The 15,932-nt window shown below is 40.3% G+C and overlaps 1 protein-coding gene across 2 annotated transcripts in view; it reads right to left on the bottom strand.

Annotated features, from left to right (window-relative positions):
- Cntnap4 (contactin associated protein family member 4) overlaps positions 1-15,932 on the bottom strand; it is a 289,760-nt gene that overhangs the window by 95,547 nt on the left and 178,281 nt on the right. Inside the window, exons 6-9 of one of the 2 annotated variants that reach the window (XM_021169778.2) lie at positions 15,406-15,590; positions 14,517-14,660; positions 11,224-11,485; positions 1,168-1,317 (exon numbers count right to left, since the gene is read on the bottom strand). In XM_021169778.2, coding sequence (XP_021025437.1) covers positions 1,168-1,317; positions 11,224-11,485; positions 14,517-14,660; positions 15,406-15,590 — 741 coding nt within the window. The remainder of the gene's footprint in view (positions 1-1,167; positions 1,318-11,223; positions 11,486-14,516; positions 14,661-15,405; positions 15,591-15,932) is intronic. The other variant, XM_029480968.2, reaches the window with a different exon arrangement.

Genomic DNA, 15,932 nt, shown 5'->3' on the forward strand with positions numbered 1-15,932 from the left:
TCTTTATGACGATTCTTAGAAAATGATTTGTATTTTATTGTTAATCCATCAAGATTGAAAATCATCCTCCATAATAAAAAAATGATTCTAGAATTAGTTTTTATTTTTATGATTTATTTCATTTTGTGCATGTATGCATTTGTGGGGGACATGTGTGTGTGTGTGTGTGTGTGTGTGTGTGTGTGTGTGTGTGTGTGTGTGTGTAAGTGTGTATGCACACATGTGCACATACGTGCAATATAAGGCTGAGGGCATCAGCTCCACAGGAACTGGACCTACAGGCAGTTGTGAGCTACCTGACATGTGTTCTGGGAACTAAGCCCTGATGCACTAGACAAGCACTATGAACTCTTAACCACCAGTATATCTCCCTGGCTCCAGAAGCCACTATTAAACTGCGGTCAAGCAATAGCCAAACAATGGTAATATAGAAAGAAAGCACTAGGACATAGTTACATCTGTCTACTGAACTGCACTCCTTATGTCAGAGTCCATTGTGTTTGTTTCAGTTGTGAAATCTCATTCTCGTGCCACTAATCTGCTTTCCTGAGCCTTTATTCCAATCAACCATCCACAAGATGATTAAGCACTTCATCTGTTCTTGTTCCCTAAGGAAAAGGCTGATGCCGAAGGCCTGTATCCTGGTTTTATCAAATGTACCAGTATATTTGTTTTTCTTCAGCAAAGAGACTGAGTTGCTATGACTAATTATGTTTAATTATTTGTCCAGTGGCGTAATACTGTTTTCTGCACTGGGCAGGGAGGAAGCAGTCGGAATGTTGTTCTATGGGAGCTAGGAGTCAGATCAGGAAAAAATAAAAAAACACCAGAAGGAAATCAACCCATCAAATCAGAAGACGATGTGTAAGGGCCATTTAACACTAGGAGAATCTAACAAGGCTTGAAGATAAGAACTGAAGAAAGTGACCTACTTAAAATAAATCTCATTATAGAAACAGTAAGCATAAGGAAGTCTGCCTTGTAGGAATTCATTTTAGGTCACAATTTGTCATTTTGATCCACTCAACATTTTCATGTTTAAAGAGAGTTGAAAATTAGTCCCGAGGGTTAGCACTGCTTAAAGCATGTGAGAGATCGTCTCCAGGACACAGAAGTGGGAACACAAATAGGATCCAATGGACCACATCATGTGACTCATTTGCTTACCTCCAAAATAAAAGACGCCTCCTGAGTTAACCTGCTCGGGTCCCAACCAAGGAGAAGCAGGGCTGATGTGGCCGTCCACCACCACACTCAGGTGATTCCTTTTAGCAGACAAGGAGACAGAATGCCACTGGCCATCACCTAAGCCTGCACCTGGGGAGAGGAGACAAAGGAAGAGCTCTCAATAGGAAACACGAAGCAGCCACTTGTGAACAGCACAGACACTAGACTGAATGCAGTGTTGGCATCTGCCCCAGCCCCACCTTACCTGTCTACATTATAAGACACCCATCCATGCCTGCAACCCCATACATACTGTGACTTTTTCTGCACATACATAGCTATGATAAAGTAAACTTATAAAGAAGGCACAGTCAACCAGCAGTAACTCAGACTAAAATAGAAAAAAAATAGACTGTAGGCATCCTTTAAGCAATATGAACAGCTTATTTCTGGTATTTTCCAGTTCGTATTTTCAGACCCTAGTTGGCCATAGTTGTTGAAGCTGTGGAAAGTAAAACCTCAGATAAGGGAATGACACTTAAATTATTGCCCCATACCAAGTGTGAAGGATGTGCCTATAATCCTACAATTTGGAAGGATGGCTGATACAGGAAGACTAGGAGTTTGAAGGCAGCCTAGGGAAGTAGTAAGTTGAGAGGGAGAGGGGAAAATAAGTGAGCAAGTGTGTGTGTGTGTGTGTGTGTGTGTGTGTGTGTGTGTGTGTGAGAGAGAGAGAGAGAGAGAGAGAGAGAGAGAGAGAGAGAGAGAGAGAGAAAACCTTATTAGGATAGTATTAACCAAAACGTCAAAGTAGAGCCCATGTACATACAAGAAGCTAAGTGTACTAAATGGGTTGATGGGTTTTGTTTTTTGTTTTTTGTTTTGTTTTGTTTTGTTTTGTTTTGTTTTGTTTTGTTTTGTTTTGTTTTAAGAGCACACATTGTTGGGATGGGAAAATGGGTGTTGGAGATAAGGGAAGGAAGGAATGGAAGGTAGATTTGATCAAAACACATGTTCTGCCTATATAAAATTATCTAACACTAAAGACATCAAAACAATATATTGTATACTAAATGCCTTTTGAAAGAGCCCCACATAGAATAAGGTTGCATGCACACTTCTACCTAAGATTGCTGGAGAAAGCCTTGATGACAGGAGGCTCACAGTAATGATTTCCCTCTAGGATTATCCAAACTCCTTGATTCAAATTCACAGGAATTTAAGGACTATGACTGTCAAATACCTTAGATATCTCTCCCTCCCCCTTCCCCTCCCTCCCCCTCTCTCACATGCCATCTCTTGCTTTTGCTCTCCCTCTCTCTTATTTTATCTCATTCACTCTACTCCTTATGCATAAGAGACACAATTCTAATTAGACTCATACTTTTATATAAAGTAAATGTTGCTCTAATAAAAACCAAGGAGTTTCCACTAAAACACATTCTCCAGTTCTTCCTAAGGCAACACTCATGTCATTGCTCTTCCTCTCAAAGGCAATTATAACTACAGTGGCCACAGCCAAGGCCAAATGGGGGATAGGGAAGCTGAGCTATCTGTGGTGGATTTGCCAGTCACTCTTACAGCCAGAGAACATCTCAGCCAGTAAACAAAAGTCCTACCACCCTACAAAGCCCAAGGAGACATTTAAATTGCTTTCTTACACTGAGTGTGGTTCTCTTATAATTACAGTTTTAAAATGCCCCCCAAACGCTCTTAAATTGTTCACATTGTCCTGTCATGGTTATATTAAAAGGGACACAAATCTTAATCAAGAGTTAAAAGAATACTATGCTATCATCCAAGAAAAGTATACTTTTTTTTCAACTTGGACACAGGAGTAAAGAAGGCAGGCTGGATACTTACATTGAGACCAATTTCTGGTTGTCGGCCAGCAAGCTCCAGTGAAGCTCCTAGCTCTGCGTTTCCCTAGCACTTGGTCAAAAGGAATGTGCACTGCCATGCCTAGCTTTTTATTTGGCTGCTGGGGACTCACACTCACTTCCTCATTGTTGTATAAGCACTCTTACTCACAGCACCATCTCCCAACTCCTCTAATGACATTAAAGAATTCCACATCTTTTCATGCATATCATAAATAAACATTTGTCTCTCTAAGATTGTCTAGGTAGGTGACCACTACCTAAATTTAGAGTATATTTTTATTTGCCTGGTTTTATAAATGTATAACCATATGTGGTATGCCTAAAAGATGTGCTACAGAGCTTCCTTGCTAAAACCCCAACACCAATCCCCTCAATATATGCCCTGCAGGGTCTTGGCTACCCCAACATTTAGGATTTAGCTTCATGCTCTCAGAGCCTGATTGAGAAGTTCAGGCCATATAACAGTCTTATTAGGATTTAGGGACTGAGAATTCTGTGTTCCCAAAACATTCCAGGCAGAAGATTCCAAGTGGGCATCACATCTTTCCTGGGATCCTTTGGGGATTATTGGCAAGGAATGTTTGGGGAAGGGATGAGGTAGGGTCCCTAAGGTGTGCCACTGGCCTCATTGTTAGGCTGCCATTGGCAGTGGGATAAACACATGCTTGAAATTTCTAGCTGAAAGTTTTGTGTCCCTCCCCAGCATCCTGTCACTGTTGGTCACCACTGAAAACTTTGATTATAGGACAGGGGACACTTATCACCGGAGCTCTGTTTTCATCTAGATAGAACTCAGTTTTGAGATGGTTAATTCTCCACCAGTTTAAATTCAAAGTTAAAATAAAATCCACATGTTCTGAGAGATTTCCCATGAACTCTTCTTTGCTGTTCTCCTCATTCAACTGCAAGTTCAAAGCGATGGACGCTCCATCTAACTCCTTTAGGAAGCAGAATGCAGACAACTCCTTCCATACTTAATCCACAAGAGCACGTGCTTCCACGTATCTCTGATCCTCGTGTGTCCTCTAAGCTGTCTCCAAAGTATAGATGCACGACTCCTGTGTTTCTCCTTATATTTACCTCAAAGTTTTTGCTTTCCAAACATCTATGCCGCTGAAGTTTTCATTTTCTAATGTATTCTACACTGATTGTGAGTGGATGAGTGTGTAGGCACGTGCCTGTGCCTAAGTCTGTGTGAGAGCAATCATCTACATGCCACATGATGCTCACAGAGGTCAGAAAACCTCTAGCACCAATCTCTCCCTGCTCTAAAGTCTCTTGTTCTGCATGGTGACAGACACTGAGCTGACTAGCTAACTGCTGGGGATTTTCCCATCTCAGCTTCCAGTCTTTCCAAAGAAACATTAAACTTAGAGACACATGCAACCATGTCTGGCTTTATTAAATGGATTCAGGGGTTCAGACCCAAGTTCTCACTGTGGTTCCCCAAGTGCTTTATCTACAGAATAATCTCCCCAGCCTTGATTTTGTTCCCTTCATCAGTGATAGAGTTTTATATATAGCCCAAGCTGATTTCAAAATCATAATCATGGATTTTGTCTTAGCCTCCCAAGTGCTGGGATCCAAGGTATGTGCCCACCTCATCTGGCTTGCACAGTGATACTTCTATAACCTAGGATAAAATTAACTACTATGTGATCAAATGGCATATAACTACAGGCGCATGGACTGAAGAGATAGATGGTTAGTGGTTCGGAGCCTTGCCTGCTCTTCCTGAGGACCAGGGTTTGATTCCCAGCAGCTCCATGTTATTTCACTATCATCTGTAGCTCAAGGCCCTGGAGATCTGACGCTCTCTTCTGACCTTCAGGTACAAGTGTACGTGCAAACAAAACATCCATACACAGGAAATAAATCACTGGGATTGAAACATTTTAAAAAATCATGTCTATCAAGCGTGTATTATACTTTACAGGGGTATCTTTGTGTTGTAACTGTTTCTAAAAGCTTTGTGTCTGTTTTCACACTCATGGATTCGTACAAGTCCTGCAGAAAGCCAGTGCTGGTTCAAAGAGCACGCTTGCTATGATGATGCCCTGGGCATCAGCTGACAGGGCACAGGACAGAATTAAGCCAAAGGCTTGGGGAGGCCTTTGGAATCCTATTTCCCATACCGAAGCCAAGTTAGATTATGAACAAAAGACTGGCAAGACTGCCCACTCTGCAGTTTGGCACCATGAAATGCATCCATTTAACAAGCCAGCAGGTTATGAACTGGCGCCACACTTTCAGAGAACCCTTTAGAAAGCTGAAATTTTGAGTAACAGATACCATTTACATCTGGAGGAGACTTATCTCCTGTCAAAGGGATAGACTGCTCAAGTTAAAGCATGATCTGTGTCATATCCCAACTAGTCTTACCTAGTAAAGCTAATCCTCTTTCACTTTGCTGTCTCTCGGGTGGATAAGAAGGCTCCCCTTCTGTCAAAGTAGGAAGGGGAGGAATCGTGCAATCTGTATGCTTTCCTTTATTAGGTATATAACACAACTCAATTCTATTGCTACCTTATTAGTTATTTTTATAATTAAGAAAGGAAACGTTTAAAAAGCTAGAATAATAGCTTACTGATTAATAATGCTTGCTGCTCTACTGGAGGACCGGAGTTCAGTTCCCAGCACCTGAACTTAGCAGCTCACAAACTACTGTAAGTCCTTGTAACTCCAGAGGCCCTGAAACCCTCTTCAGGTCTCTATGAATACCTACCTACACACACACACACAGACACAGACACACACACACACACAGACACACACACACAGACACACACACACACCAAAAGAACTTTTTTAAAAGAAGGAAGATTTATTGTGGCTGATAGCTATAAGGTATGGCAGAATTCCTGGTGACAGGAGTGTGTAACTGAAATTATTCTCATTCCAGTAGAGGGGACAAAAAGCAGAAAGGGATCAGACCCAAGGTAGGGTAGGGCTATAACCCTCAGTGGCCCAGACCCAGTATCTCAATTCCTCCAATCATGCCTAAAGCCTCAAAGTTTCCACAATCCCAAAACATCACCCATAGCTGGGGATCAGGAGTCCTAGGCCATGAGCCATGGAGGTGTGTTTGTCGGGGGGGGGGGGGGGGAGGGTGCATATAAAAAAACATAACAGCCATCACTCATAATCCCTGTTCCATCTTGGAAATCGAGGCCAGTGCCCCGAGGAGGCAAGTACCCCACCACTGAGCTATACTACAGCCTCTATTCATTACAATCTGGAGAGTGACTCTATTGTTAGTATATTTATAAAGTAATAATTCTAATAATGTTATCAAGTGATTGCTCACAAGTACCACTTAGTGATTTCTAGATATTGTTTAATTTACACCACAGTGGTTATTACTCTCACTTTAAGTGTGTAGACATTGAATCTAGGTCAGAGTAAACAACAATCTCAGGTGCTACTAAGCCAATAAGCAAGAAAACAAACAAGACGCCCTTACCTGACTCTAAACCAGACAATTTACTCTGCCTATAAGGCAGATGCTCTCCTTATTTTTCTTTACTTCAAACAACTTTGAACAGGAGAAAAGCCAGAACTGACAGTGCAACATATGACCATCAGGAAGGTGAACTTTGAGAAGCCACCTAGTGGACCTAGGACCTGACACTGTCCTGTTGAACATAAGTCAACTCTCAGAAGAAACCAAGACCCATGGTGGTGCATGCCTGTAATCTCAGCACTTGGAAATAAGAAACAAGAAAAGGACTGTAAGTTCAAGGCCAACCCTGTCTACATAGTGAGTTCCAAGCTAGCTTGTAAGACACTGTCTCAAAATATCAAAAAGACAAACACACAAACAAAAATACCACTATCTCAAAATCTTGGGTGTGCACAGATCATTAAAAAGAAATAAGATTAATGTGTAACCCACAGGAATACCAAACCTCTCCCTTCTCTGAAGAATACGAATGATTTCTGTTGCTGTATGGATGTTTAATGTCCCACTGCAGGTTCATTGTCTGATAGCTTGGTCTCCAGGTGATGCAACTTTGAAACTTTCAAGAGGTAGAGCCCAGCTAAAGAACACAGGTCATCAGGACCAAGTTTTGAAAGCTATCGACCACTCCCTAGTCCTGGCCTTTTTCTTCCTGAGGGGATGGGAACAGTCTCCTCTATGAGACATTCTTTACTATCACAATGAAGTACACTGGTTCAACATGCATTTCCCAGCAAGATGGATGGAAACTCCCCAGAGCCATGAGCTGAAACAAGCCCTTCCCCCTTTAACATTGCTTCCACCAGGTAGGGTGGGCCCGAGCAATGCATACTATGATTGCTACAGGAACGACTAATTTCCCTTTTGTCAATTCCTTCATCTTTATTCCATTCCTCCATCCCTCAAGATTAAGATTAGAAAAATATCAAACAGAGTTGCCCTTATGTCCTAAGACCATTAAGCAGAAGCTAACGTTTGGTTTCTCAACACCACCAATCAGTGAACACAACCCCATGGTTTATGTCATTCTTCATACTTTTACATCAAGCTGCGCATGTGAGTCTCCAGGGATGTCCCTAGCCTTGTGACAAGCCACAGACTCAATATGTTCAAACTCCTAATGTTTGGGTGATTTAAGGAGGGGAAACACTGTCAACTGAATAATAATTGGAGGTGTTTGCAATTGCAGATGGCAGAGAGGCTAGGATTGTTCTAGAACCTTCTCTTCCTCAACTAAACCCCTCAACCTCTGTCTTTGGCTCAAACCACATCACCACAGAAATTACAGCAGGAAGTAGTTTTTAATCTGCTTTCTTCTGGGTGATCTCCAGGCCTATCGTAAATTGCTATAGAAACGGTCTGACAGCTTAGCTGCCCTTGGCCTCTGCTGAGACTGTAACAGGCATCTAGAAGAGAAGATGGATAAAGAAAAGAACTAAGCCTGTCACTTAAAGTAGATCCTCTGCAAAGGTGCAGAAGGCAATTACATGTATGCCATCACTCAAGGAACCTCCGAAGAGTGGTACCCATTCCCAGATACACCTCCAAAATCACCAGCAAGCCTATACCTACCTTCATCACTAGCCAGAATTAAGGACCCAGATAGCTAGATAGCTCCTGTCAAAGTGAAAATATGGGGGTCGTTGGTGACCATCACTTCAGTGGAGGGCAGAAGTTTAAAGGTGACAGGTTTACAGTAGGAAGGGAGGAAGAGTTTAACAAGGAAAAGGGATGAGACAGAACTGTAAAAATGCCTTTTTCTGGGAGAGATGCACCAGGAGGGCTGTATCACTGCCAGGAACACAAGGATTGCAAATGTCTATCAAAATAGCAGACACACTTCAGATAGCGCAGGCAGGCTTACAAAAGGCACATTCTGCTATAGGGCCAAAAAGCTTGGTCATGGGACTGGTTTTCACCATTAGGCCAAACCCTAAAACCATTGTAGGAGCCTCCAACTTGACAACAAAGAATTTCATCTTCAAAAAGAAAATGTAACGTCTTTGTTACATTAGGTCCTTGATGTCATCTAGATCAGCTTTGATTTGACATCTCTAACAATGACAAGGGCTGAAAATATCTTGTGTCGTGAGGGATTTCAAAGCATTGCTAAAACGTTTCATAATTTAGGCTAATATACTATCATTAATATTTCAAGAATGGCTTAGGTTCACATAATATTTTCAAATTCCAAATGACAATTTGTCAACGGCACATCCCATTACAAACTTAGCCTGATAATTCAGATATTTGCATAATTCAGTTCTTTCTCCATTTAATTTGGTTTTTTTCACTATAAAAGGTAAAAATATTTTGAAAATTTCAAACCCTTAAGATTTCTATTCACTATAACTATGAATAGTTAAGCCATCCTTATATAATGAAAAGATTTAGTATAATATAATACCCCGAAGTTTCTCAAATGGAAGGTCATTTCCTATGAGAAATGAAACTGGCCAGGCACTCAACTACCATTTAAGTAATTTATTTGTAAATAAAAAGTCCATTTGCTGTATTGAAATTCTCAAAAATTAATATGCATATAATAAACCCACTTGTGATTCACTTGATAATGTTTGACCAACAAATCAATTGCTGAATTGTAATGACTTTAAATAAAGCCATGAATGACTGTGGGATTGATATTATATGATACTAAATCTTTTCATCATATAAGGATGGCTTAAACTTCCATAATAATTAAATATATAATTTTGAAAGAAACTGGAAAAATGAGAGTGGAGAGAGTTGCTAGGCCAACATTTGCTATTTTCAGGGTAATATATTTTGCTACGCTGACAGTCATAGTTAGATTCCTTATTATAAGCTATGAAAATAATCATATAAAGTCACGTGATAACATAATGGATTATGCCGTGTCTGTATTCAAACACTCATTTAGAGATTTTTAAAATCACTTAGGGTATTCTTTACAGTGCTATACCTAGTAATTTATTAACTATATATTCCTGTAAAAAGGTTGGGAGTGAGTTAGCTTCACGCAGCTCACTACAGTAATGCTGTATGAAGCACTTTCTTTAAGATGTTGAAAATTAGGCTTACAGCCATAACCACTTCAAAGGATGTCAAATACATCACAATACGCTACACACTAATGACAAGCTTACATTTTAAGACTCTAGTTTTAGGAGTCTCTTAATTATTCATATGACACTGATTAATTTATGTCTTTTTGTGCAGACTACAAACCCACCACATTGAACATTACATAAAATGTCACAGCACAGTACCTCTAAAAAATTATAATTAATGCCGACTTTCTAGGACCCTAACTTAAACTGCAGTGATACAGGAACACAAATGGCAGTAAAAATATACAAACATTAGGTCCGTGTCCTGGCTGGCTTCATGTCAACTTGACACAAGCCAGAGTTATTTTGGAAGAGGGAACCTCAATTGAAAAACTGCCCCTACCAGATTGGCCTGTGGGTGAATCTGTAGTACATTTTCTTCATTGATGATTGATGTGGGAAGGCCCATCCCACTGTGGGCGGTGCCACCTCTTGGATAGCAGTCCTGGGTGCTTGCAGAAAGCAGACTGATGCAGAGACCATGGAGGAGTGCTACTTACTGGCCTTCTCCCCATGCATCTCTGCATCAGAACCTCCAGGTTCTGGTTCTGAGTATCTCTGACGATAGTGTGTGATATGGAAGTGTGAATGAAGTAAACTTTTCCCACTCTTAATTCCCTATGGCCATGGCGTTTTATCACAGCAACAGAAACCTAACCAAGTAGCACAGTAGCACCAATTTGTATACTTGTTCTTCCTACTAGTTTCAAACTCTATTTTAACTTTTCTCATTTTTTCCCTTCCCCAATCATATTCCACAAATGTTGGTCATAGTTAATATAGAGGAGTAGTACAATAGCATCTATAAATTGTTGTTAAAGATCATTTATTAAATTAATGTAGCAATTTACCCCAATGTGACCTCTACCTGCCAGTAGTGGATGCTGTTCTATATACGAAAAAAATATGATGGAGATTCCTTGTTGCGAGCTATATAATTTTAATGAAGAGACAAAAATATCCCTCACCCACAGCTCTGACCTAGATTGAACATTAATTTTCAAGACACATATAAAGTCACCTTAATTGTATTACCTCTAATTGACAAATGGATACCGTATTGTAAACGAACACAGAGAACGTCAATTGGTGTCCAAATGGCAACTTTTGCCTCTCTAAAAATATATCCAACCACTGCAAGGTACATTTGCATATTAGTATAAAATGACACAGATAGATATAGGTGCCAGGGTGGCCGCCATCACATTCCATACCGAGTTGAGTTGGAAAATAGCTCTTTAACAGTGTAATTTTTCACTGAAAGACATCCAGTTAACTTATTGGCCTGTTTTCAGGGCCATTCACTGCTCCCCCAAAGCCCATTTTCTCCTGCTAGGTTGATGACTTGTCTGAGTTGGTAAAAGGGTCATGGATGGAAATTTCTACTCCCTCATCATTATCAACTATGCTAATAAGAACTTTGAATACTGGAATCACATTTAGAAGAAAATTGGAATCAAGTTCCTCTAAGGAAAGGTACTGATAATCTTATTAACTCAAGTATCCATTTATTAAACAAATATTAATTTTTTGGCTATGCATAAAATTTATGGAGAAGGGACAGAGAGATAATGAAATCTTTCAAATCCATATGCTTTGCCTGCAGGAAGACATTTATTACCTGCTGTGATGTCACTGGGTGACTTTCCTGGCTGGTAAAGATTCAGTTTAAGTTTTCCATCGCTGAGCAAGAGGAGGAGACTGCCTGACGCCGGTTGGAGTTCACTGAAGAGCAGAAGTCCCTCCTTATTCCAGGTTCGGAATTGAAAGCTGGCTGAAATGGCTTCCTCTTTAGAAGACACTGGGAGGACCAAATAACTCCTGGTGCTCAGAAAAGTCAGAGGCATAGACTGTGGTTGTGAACAAGAAAACGAGGCATTTCCCTGAGGACAGAGGACAAGAAAAGGCACTCAGTTTGTTACCCTCCACACAGTTTGGAGTTTAAGTGCTCATAAAGTCTGGTTACCAATCTCATATCATTGTAGCCTGAAAACAATTGGCTGTTACCATGAAGGCCCATATTAACATTGACTGATACCATGAAGGTCTGAATCATTGCCATTTATCTTAAAAGTTCTTGAAGCATGTTCCCAGGCTTTCTAGTCATTCTTCAACCTTAGAATGGACTTGGAAATCTACTTTATTGAGAAGAATAAACATTGAAGTTTTATTTTATACAACCGTTACATTGTCTGTGTATGAAAGGTTAGATGGTTAGATGCTTGAGAACACAAATGCTAACTGCTAACGTAAACATATAGAGGGAAGGGGATTTTAAGACTATTAAACCCTATGGAGATGGGAACAGTTATCAGCTTCAGTTTGAGCTTACACTTTATTCGGGTAGTTGCCCTCTCCTGCCTTACACAGAGCACATCCTCTTGTCCAAGAGCAGTGGGGTGGTCTTGGCACAAGTGCTGTAGACAAACATTATTTAGGACAAACTACACATATCTGTCTATATTTCCTTTTAAATTATCTCCCTGTAATAGAAAAGTAAGGAAATTAAAATCTTACTGTGTGTTAGAAACATACAAAGAGCCCAAATTCACCGAGAATTAGGAATGAAATATTTTCGATAATAAATATTCTTGTGATGCTCTTTGGGATTTTCTGCACAACGTGAAATTCAATTTGCATATTTTGAATTTTAAGGAATGAAAGAAATTAATGAAAATCTATTTAAATCTGCATTTTATCATCAAAATAGTCAAGTTGGAAAGCGTGTTTCCCAGAATTTCAATCTTTGCTTCTAGCTAAAAGTTCCTACAAAACCTAGAACAATATTTGACAGTAAGACACCAGCCATTTTGCCCCAGAGGTGTTAGGAATCACGTACAATGGTGGGTGAGCACAAACAAGCTTTCAGTGACACACACTGCTTGCTTGCTAGCAGAAACCCCGAAGTTTCTTTCTGGAAGATGATTTCCAGAACCCATGCCAAAAAGCCAGGTTTGGGACTTGGTAGATGCCCAATGGTCAAAAGACTTGCTATACAAACTTGAGGACTGGAGTTTGGAACTCAGAATCTTGCAGAGATGCAGGATGGGTAGGGAAGCCATCAGTAATTTCAACCTTAGAAGACTCGGAGTCAGGGAGATTCCCAGTGCAAGCTGACAAGCAGCAAACAGGCAAGCTCTGAGTTTGATCAACAAATACACCCGCAATGAATAAGGTGGAATAGTGACTGGGGATGATTCCCAACAGCAGCCTCCAGCTTCTACTTGCACACATCCACATAGATTCAAAACAAACAAAACAATAACAACAACCCATGCATGCACACACACCCCCAAACACACATCCACACAAGGTTTGTCCCACTTTCTGCTCTCTCCCATTCTGTACCACCTCTTTATCATGACAGCTGGTCCTGCTGGGCAGTGACAAGCCAAGTAGATGTCCAGCCCAGATGTGTATCGTGGATTTATTAGAGACAGAAGGTACCCAGAGGCAACAGCTCCTGTAGAAGCCTCGGAAAGCTCATCGCATAAGCCACAAACGATCTGCCAACTCTACTTGGTCCATTCACGCTGCGGCTTCAGTTCATGAGCTCCTACTGCCAGGTCTTCACTTCCTGGTTCCTCTGCTAAGTCCTAATTGTAACACTCTGCTATGGCTTCCCTGACTGAGCCATGACCAACAGAGCTAAAGGCTGCCGCATTTCCATAGACTTGGGTTATAATGGAGCCCAGACAACACTGCTAATTAGACAGCATGGCAGCTCCATTGCTGGGCCAGTCTATAAGCTCTTTATTTGGGATGAGTGGCCATGATAAATGCAAGTGTTTCTTGTGTCTTGTTAACACACCAGGAAGCTACCTAATTCTTGAGGCCTTGTGCTCACCCAACAAACTGGTCAGGCAATAACTTCTTAAACAAACTGACTAACTAACTAACTAAATAAACACGCAAACAATCTATTGGGAGTAATACTATGTCCATAAAATTTAAGCAGCCACAACAAAATTAAAACCATATCACAATAGAATTTTACTTCTCATGCTATTTTTTAATTTATGCAGCAGAGTTTTCTCCAAATTAAAACATTCCATCTAGGAGAGAGGGGCTGGCTCACGAGATTCAAGAAGTCAAAAAATCACCACATGTCTTAGAAAACTAAAGCTTAGAAAATTCTGGAAGGCTCCTTCCTGGCATTATAGATATCATAAACAACTGCTAGGGGAGGAGTCTGACCAGGCAACCTGTGAGGAGAGAGTTCTAGAGTGCAGCCTTTTGACTCATCACCTGTGTTGGAGTGGCTTTTTTTGTGATGCAGCTGCTGTTGAGTTGTTCTTGCTTGTGTAAGTATCCTGGTATTACCCACACTCCTATTCATGACCCCATTAGAAGCTCATTGGTCAACCAAGTTAGACTTTGGTGCAAATATTACTTTGGTCTCTCATGAGTTCCCTTTCTGGTGAAGAAGTAGGTGTGTGTGTGTGTGTGTGTGTGTGTGTGTGTGTGTGTGTGTGTGTTTTGTTTCTACCCAGAAAAAAAATCTCTCATACATTTACTTCATATAAAAATAAATATATGGCCAGGTGGTGGTGGTGCACACCTTTAACCCCAGCACTTGAGAGGTAGAGGCAGAGGCAGAGGAAGGTGAACCTCTGTGATTGAGGCCAGCCTGGTCTACAGAGTAAGTTCCAGGATAGCCAGGGCTACACAGAGAAACCCTGTCTTGAAGCAAAATTAATTAATTAATTAATGAAAGTAGGCATATGAAAAATACTTGTGTTTTGTGAATTATAACTCCAACAAATAGAATTAAGCTCCTATATGCTTACTGTTAACCAGAGAGAAATTTTAAAGAAGAGCCAAGTCTAAAACATATTGAATGAGACTCTTAAATGGAGCAATTTTATTTGGAAAAGACACATTTTCCTCATTCCTTCACTTGGAGGGTCTTACCATGGTGATGATCTGAGGGCTGTGTTCCTTGACCAAGCCAATGACATCTACGCCATTATAAAAGAGGTTCTCTAGACATCCATGGAAATGTTTGTGTGGCAAGGACACTGATTTTGCAGGTGCTGAGATCCCTCCAAAGCTGATCTTAGAAAGAAAAATGGCATCAATAATATTGTTTAGTGATTTTAGGAGAACCTATTTAAATAATTATGATTAGCAATTGTAGCAATAGTCATCCTGTAGATAACTTCACAACACCACACACAGAAAAAAATTAAGATACTGACTTTTAGAAACAAATTTATGTGCATTCAGTCTTCATTTGGGTGACAGTTTAATTATTCTTCCAAGTTGCTAATCACACCTGGTTTTGATATTTATTGCTTAATGAAGAAAAATACACTTTTCTATTCACAGTAGAACTTGGGCTATTTAATAAGGTACCTAATTATGATAGTTTATTTTGTATATGTTCCTAGCACACATTTGCTATTTGCATATTTAAATCGGATGTTAAGGAATTAATCTGTTTCTGTTTTAGTCTCCCTTAGATTTGCATTCCTCAGGAGTAGAATACAAGAAACTCAGATCATGCCTTCTAGATTTGCATGCAGCAATGAGAGCCCATCACTGAAAACATGATCTACACATGTGACTATACATGTCAGGTGAGCAGATGGCCATGTGCTATAATGATACATATAAATACATAATAAATGATGAGCTTCAAGTTTGGTATGAAAGTGAGTTAGACCTCCTTGGGAATGTCTTGTCAGCCTGGGGATTTATTCTCAAGGTGTGCTTTTATAGCATTTTTTTTTTTGACTAGGAAATTAAACTACACACACACATCATCAAATCTGTATTAATTGAAATGTAACCACCACACCTCATAATCAAGATCCAGGTAATTGAATTCTCCTTGGGCATGGAAGTGACGCCTGTGCTCGTCCACTGTAAAGTTGACCTGTTTCCCCAGTCTCTGGATAAGCACAGAATGCCAGTGCTGATCATCCAGCAGGCTGCCCAGTGTGAGGTTGATCAGGGTGGAACTGGAGGTCAGTCTAGCCTCACCTAGAAGGAAAAAAAAAAATAACAGCCCTCTGATCCAGTTAAAAGGGTTGGGGATCTTCTATTTGATGGACCAGTGTCACTGACAGTAATTTGTAACCTTCTTCGATGTTTGCCATCCTGAACAGTGGTGTGGATTTACCTGCAACTTGATTATAATGATCTCTCAACCTTGCTGTAATTTCCTCCACTGTTAATTCTTTCTATTATTATTACCCATTGCAAGCTCATTTTCTATGTAAATTTTATCTTTGCTACAAGCTCATTATTTTTACTGCTGTGATATTTTTCAATGACCCATCCCATTCTTTATGATGCTAGTGAATAACTGTGGAGCTCCACCAG

Source organism: Mus caroli, unplaced genomic scaffold, assembly GCF_978045245.1.
Source record: "Mus caroli unplaced genomic scaffold, Mus_caroli_1 scaffold_10, whole genome shotgun sequence".
In the NCBI taxonomy this organism is placed as follows: domain Eukaryota; kingdom Metazoa; phylum Chordata; class Mammalia; order Rodentia; family Muridae; genus Mus; species Mus caroli.